Source organism: Varanus komodoensis, unplaced genomic scaffold, assembly GCF_004798865.1.
Source record: "Varanus komodoensis strain SLA01 unplaced genomic scaffold, ASM479886v1 scaffold7_1, whole genome shotgun sequence".
Lineage (NCBI taxonomy): Eukaryota > Metazoa > Chordata > Lepidosauria > Squamata > Varanidae > Varanus > Varanus komodoensis.
This window is the reverse complement of record NW_025336479.1, coordinates 10,284,796-10,290,822: the sequence shown is the minus strand read 5'-3', so window position 1 is coordinate 10,290,822 and position 6,027 is coordinate 10,284,796. Positions and strand designations below refer to the sequence as shown.

At 42.9% G+C, this 6,027-nt stretch overlaps 1 protein-coding gene across 1 annotated transcript in view; it reads left to right on the top strand.

Moving 5' to 3' along the window:
• The window catches only part of DNAH9 (dynein axonemal heavy chain 9), a 224,899-nt gene that overhangs the window by 94,774 nt on the left and 124,098 nt on the right, over positions 1-6,027 (top strand). Inside the window, exons 33-34 of the mRNA XM_044454085.1 lie at positions 4,145-4,310; positions 5,223-5,325. Coding sequence (XP_044310020.1) covers positions 4,145-4,310; positions 5,223-5,325 — 269 coding nt within the window. The remainder of the gene's footprint in view (positions 1-4,144; positions 4,311-5,222; positions 5,326-6,027) is intronic.

The following is a 6,027-nucleotide window of genomic DNA, read 5'->3' as shown; positions in this document are numbered from 1 at the left end:
CTGTGGGTGACATGCCTCCATGTCTCCGCAGCTGCTCCTCCCGAGGTCTCTCCCTCAACCCTCTGTCCAGAGGGTGGCTGCTCTGGGGGGGCCTGGAGAGCTCCCTTGGCCCTCAGGCAACTCACCTCCTCTTCTAGCAGGGTCACCATCTTGCACCGAGGGCAAGTGTATCCCTGCCTCTCCTGGGGGAGAAGGGTGAACATGTCGCAGCTGTCGCAGCGGACAGCAACACCTGTGACTCCCGCCAAGGCCATCTCCTGGTCTGCCATCAGTATCCCTTCCGAGACCTTACCTTGGTCCCCTGCCTTGTTTGTCCTGCAGTTCCTCTCACTCGCCCAGTTCTCCCAGACAAAAACCCACTCGCACACACACACAAGGATAAAATAAACTTAAATTTAAATTGGAAGAAAAGCACAGCACAGCACAGCACAAACAAAACAAACAAACCTCTGTGTCTCAAGGAAGGGAGTCTCCAGACGAGGGACGACGCCCTTCCTCTCCGCTGCTCCTGGCCCTCTGCTCCCCCGCCCAGCTCCCACCTCGCCTTCGCCAGTCCCCTGGCCACTCAGCCCTCTCTCCCAGCCTGGGCCTCTGCTGCTCTGCCAAGAGGCCAGAGCCAAAAGGGCTTGCAGTGGCTCAGTGCGGCCATATCAGTCCCTCAGGCCGGTGGCCCCGCCTGTCTGCTTCCTCCTGGCCCCTCTAGCCTCTCTGGCCCCGCCCCCTTCCTCTCTGCTTCTCCTGGTTCTTAGCTATGGATGCTAGAAGTAAAACAAAAAGTATTTGCAAAAAGCAAAACAAAAGCAATTGTAAATATGCAATCAGTGCAGTGAAAAGCAAATGATAAATATCCTTTAATAGCTTGTGATTATTAAGACATTGATAGCCATGTTATGGATAGGCATGTGAATATTAAGACATTGACAGAAAATTGCAAGATGCAGAGTCTCCCCTTCCCTCCCTTCCCCTCCCCTCCCCAGCTTTCTATCTATGAGAAAGTGTTAGTGAAGTTCCATGCACATGAACCTGGGAACAAGGCTCCTTGAATTCAGTAGGACTTACTTCTGAGTAGAGATGTAGGACTTTAAACAATGTAACAGCAAAGTCCTATGTGCATTCTACTGGGTAAGTTCCCTTTAATTCAGTGAGACACAGATAATGTGCAGTGGAAGGTTGGTACATACAGCTACTTTTTAATGCTTGCTCCATTGCAAATAATACACTTGCACTGCTATCCAAACATTAAACTAGCAATGCTTTCTATGACCATGGGGTTGCTTGTTTGCTTGCTTGCTAGCCCACATTACTCTCAACAGACACGCTGTGGTTACCTGTGGTTGGTTTCCTCATTAGTCCCCACAAGTCCTCCTGTTTGCTCTGCACAGGCATCCAAAGTACCTTTGTAGCAGAACTCATTTCCTTGCTCCATTCATAAGTACCTTTCCACAATATGTCCTCTGGGGCTGCCAGCTCCTGAGGACAACTCCCCCCACCATATCAGATGACCAAATGGAAATAATTTTTCAGCACTTATGAATATGGTAACAATGGAAGGATCAGATATCAGAAGGAGCCACATTGAGAATAAGCTACACACAACAACTCCACTACAAGCCATGGATTTTAAGGATGGTTTGTTGGGGAAAAAACAAACAACCCTGGATAGTCTGTACTGGGTTTATATGTCTCGGCAAGCCACACTGGCACTGACAAGCCTCACAACCCACCATGCTTTGTCATTTGTACATCACTGTAAATCGCCCAGAGAGCAGTAAACATCAACAACAACATGCTAAGCCATCCTGAGATTAAGCTATACAATGTGTGTTTTTTTGTGAAATGGTGTACCCAACAGACAATTAAGTTTGCCTTGAATTGTTGGTCCTCTGGTGTCATCTGCAGCAGAACTCATCTTGTCTCTCCCTTCCAAATCACTACTCCTTTTTGTTTACTGCCACCATCATTTTCTTTTTTTAAAGCCTCAAAAATGTGCAATTAGGGTTGTATTTTTCTTCCATTTTTTCAGAAATGAGTACATATGTCACTTGTAACCTTTTTAAAAAAAAGTCAGATTTTAATTGGTGTACAAGATTATTTTTTTGGCTGTCCAATATGGTTGTCTAACCAGTCTTTCCTGACTGATGTCCTTGTAGGTTTCAGTGGTCCAAAGAGGCAAAATGTAATAGGTTCATAGATGGGAAAAGTTGGAAATTAGCAAGTCAAGACTGTATCAAGACTCATAAATGGAGGGCAAATTTGCACTATATTTCCCCTGCATTTCCTTACCAGCTTTGAGATTTGCATATATATCCCAGTCAAAAAAGAAAGTCCAAGTTGACTGCTATAAATGCATACTTGTGCACCTCTGAAAGTCCAACAAAAGTTTTTAAAAATGTGAAGACATTTTGCACACATTTCTGGACTGAAAAAATTAAAAGCAGCTGTTTGGGCATTGGTGGAAGGGCCGTCACTGGAAATGGCATGGGCAAAATCATGAAAAGTGGCAATGGTTTTTGCTACTCTTGCTGAGTGGCCCACTACAACAAGTCGCGCTAGGTCAAACCACTCCTAGAAGAAGCCATGGGTTGCTAGGATGTCTGTTGCCCCAAAATAGGTCACCCTGTGGGAAGCTGTCTGGGTTCGGATGATGTAAGCCATGGCTACTTACTTAGGGTGGGTTGCCATGTTGTATAGACCCAGTCATTGTGTTCACATGAAACTATATTCATGGCCATGACTGGAACACAAACGTAATAACGATTGCTCTATTTTGTTCATTTCTTATTGTTGCAATTAAAAACAGCAGATAAAAAATAAACATGATGAATGTGAAGTGCTAGATATTATAAGTCAGGGGCCCTAAGAAGGAATTACTTATCCGATGTTATATTATGCAAAAGCACATGTGGTGTTTATTTGGGTGATTTCTTCTGTCTCTCCACAAAAACCTCTAAATTGCCCTGGCATTTTTAGGTGGCATCAAGCCACTTTTGGGTTCATTTATTCATGTGTGATATCCAGCATCTTGGAATAATGACAAGCAAGGAGTTTGTGTTGTACAATTTCCAATTTTGCTCTAGACGAAGCAATACCTTTTGTTGACACATGGCTTCAGTTTGATGTGACTCAGCCCAGACAAGACTTTCATCTAGCTTATAGCATTCTTGGTCACTGGCTTTGTATAGCATTTGTCCGGGTTAATCTCTTATTTCTTCCTTTGACTTGCTCTGAATTTGAGTAACTCTACACGGCCTCAGACAGCTTGTCACTGATCAGTTGGGTAATAAGCAATGCAAGCAGATGTCCAAACACCAGAGCACCTAACTCAGTCATCATTTTGCTGAAGAAATATGATTATCGTCAAAGCCTTTGAAAGAAAACTGTTTGACAGTTCTGTTCTATATCCTCTAGATGCCTTAAAAGCAGCCTGCCACCCTATCTTTCTTCTTCTGAGTGACTTCTCACTGAATCTGATAGCCCAAAATGTGGTGCAGAGGTCAGGGATAAAGAGATCAGTGGCTTGGATGAATGATACTCTGTATAGCAGAGTCATTGTACCACTGAAAAATAGAACTATTATGTCAAATGTTTTTTAAGTGACTAATCAAATGAGGGTTTCATCTCAGCTTTTTTTGATCTTTAAACTACCTGTTATGACAGACTGCTTCATTTTCTCATCCACCCACCTCACTCCAGTTCCACCTTGAGAGATGTGCATACAGTGGAAATGATGTCCAAGCCACCTTTTACAGATATACATGCTTTTGTGTTTTTTCACCACTTTTTTTCCTTAGTGCACAACTTGATTAAGGAGAAACAGACGGAATGACTTAGTAATGGCTTCCAATCTGTAGCACAAGAAGCCCTCTCCTGGAAGCACCAACTGTGAAAACTTGCTCATTCTGTCACGATTGTTTTCATGAACCACTGCAACCCTCCAATTGATTATTTTATTCATTTTCTTGTTTTCTGTAAAGAATAGTGAATGTGACACAGGCATAATTTTCATTCCACTTCTGGTGTGGTTTCCCTGTCAAAGACATCTGCCACTTTCTAACTGCCTTACAGTTTAAAGGACGTTTGATAGCCACCTTGCAACAAATTAAGATTGTGTCTTCTGAAATTTTGAGCCTTTGTTTTCTCACAGCTGTTCTCGAGAAGCCATTGGATAAAAAGGCTGGGAGGAATTATGGTCCTCCTGGCACCAAGAAACTTATCTGCTTCATTGATGACATGAATATGCCTGAAGTGGACACCTATGGAACTGTTCAGCCTCATACATTGATCCGACAACATCTGGACTATGGGCACTGGTAAACTAAAGATGAAAGCATCTGTCTGATTTTCATCTAATCCCCATATTTCTGTTCTGTGTCTGAACTGACCTTTGGTTTTTAAAATTCCTCTCAAAATGCATATTTTAATATGCATCCATGTGTATTTTCTCTCAAAATGCATATTTAAATGTGTATTTTGATACATTTAAGCTGCCAAGAACTACACCACAATATTTGGAGAAATGCCAAATATGTTGGATAGTTAAGTGCTGATCCACTTGTTTGTTCCAGAGATGTAAAGTAATTTTGTACACAAAGATAAAAAATAATAATCTCGGTGGAAAGCCTCTGTCTTTAGTAAGGAGCAAAAACAGCTTTCAGGGCAATTTTCAATAGGCTGACAAGAATTTTGGCTCCCAAGAACTTAACAGAAGCTTTGGTTGCTGAAGCAAAGAAAGCTTGGAGTGTAGCAGGGGAACCAGGAGTGTCTTAGTGTATGAAAGGACCATGAGATCAGTTCATAAGCAGAGTATGTACTCAGGGACACCCTGATCCTTGCACAGAAGTCTCCCCCCAATCCCATCCTTTTGTGTCTGGCTCTAGCTGCTAAAACTCCAGGTTCTAGCTGAACATAAAAAGCAAAGCAAACCAAAAGTCTGTTCACCACTGCCCTCGAGCATCGCATGTAAATATTATAAAGGAAGTGTAATGCTGTACCTAAGGTCAAGTCCCTGTTGTACCTGCTGTTGCACAGGCATCTGTGAATTCTAACCTCATTCCCCCAAATGCCACAGCCTCTGTTGGAATATTAATTGAGAACAGCTGGGATACAGCAGGTGCTCTGTTCCCATCCAACATGCTGCTTGAGACTTGGCAATGTCCGCTGCTGTTGGTTTGTCACTAATAGACTGTGATTAGGATGATGCATTCTTTTTTCTTCTGGCAAAGGTATGACAGAAACAAGCTGTCCCTGAAGGAAATCATGAATGTGCAGTACGTGTCATGCATGAATCCCACAGCAGGCAGCTTCACTATCAACCCACGCTTACAGGTATTGCTCGTTCTCCTGGCCAAGAGATGCTTGTTGCTGGTTTCCTTCAGTCTCTGGAAAGAGTAGAAAGATACCTGGCTTGCAGGTTGTTTTTGTTGAGATAGTGCCAATGGAAAGCCTGACAACTTTGAAAGACAATTCATACAAGGTTTGTCACCAAGGAAGCTGAAGCCTAGGCATAAGGAGGAGTAGGGTGGGGCATTGCAGTAGGATAAATGAAACTGGAAAACTGTGAAGGAGTTTAGAGGCTGTTGTGGTCTAAGTATAGCCCAGACATTGCTTTGCTGTTTTCGAATGGCAGAGAGCTCTGTTTGGGAACCAGAGAGAGTCTGTTCTCATAGTGTAGTTCTAGCACAATGACTTTTCAGCACCAAGGACAGTGACACATCTTTTGCCATAGGTCAGTTTATTCTGGCAGAACTTGGAGCGGTATTTGCTCTCATTGCTTCTGCTTTTCTCCTCATTATTTTGTAACACACACTTCTTGAGAATTTCACCATCTACCCAAATCCCTGATTATACTCCTGTATTGATAGGAATAATACTCTTTGGGCATGGAAATTCTTGGTGAATTAACAGGTGGAATTGAAGCTTTCCAGAGCCAACCAAACAGTTTTTGCGGGTGTCTTGCTATTATGACTATCCTCCTCACTTTGTAAGATCCTTTACAGGAGGGATATATGGAATTTTCTAGTTTTTTTT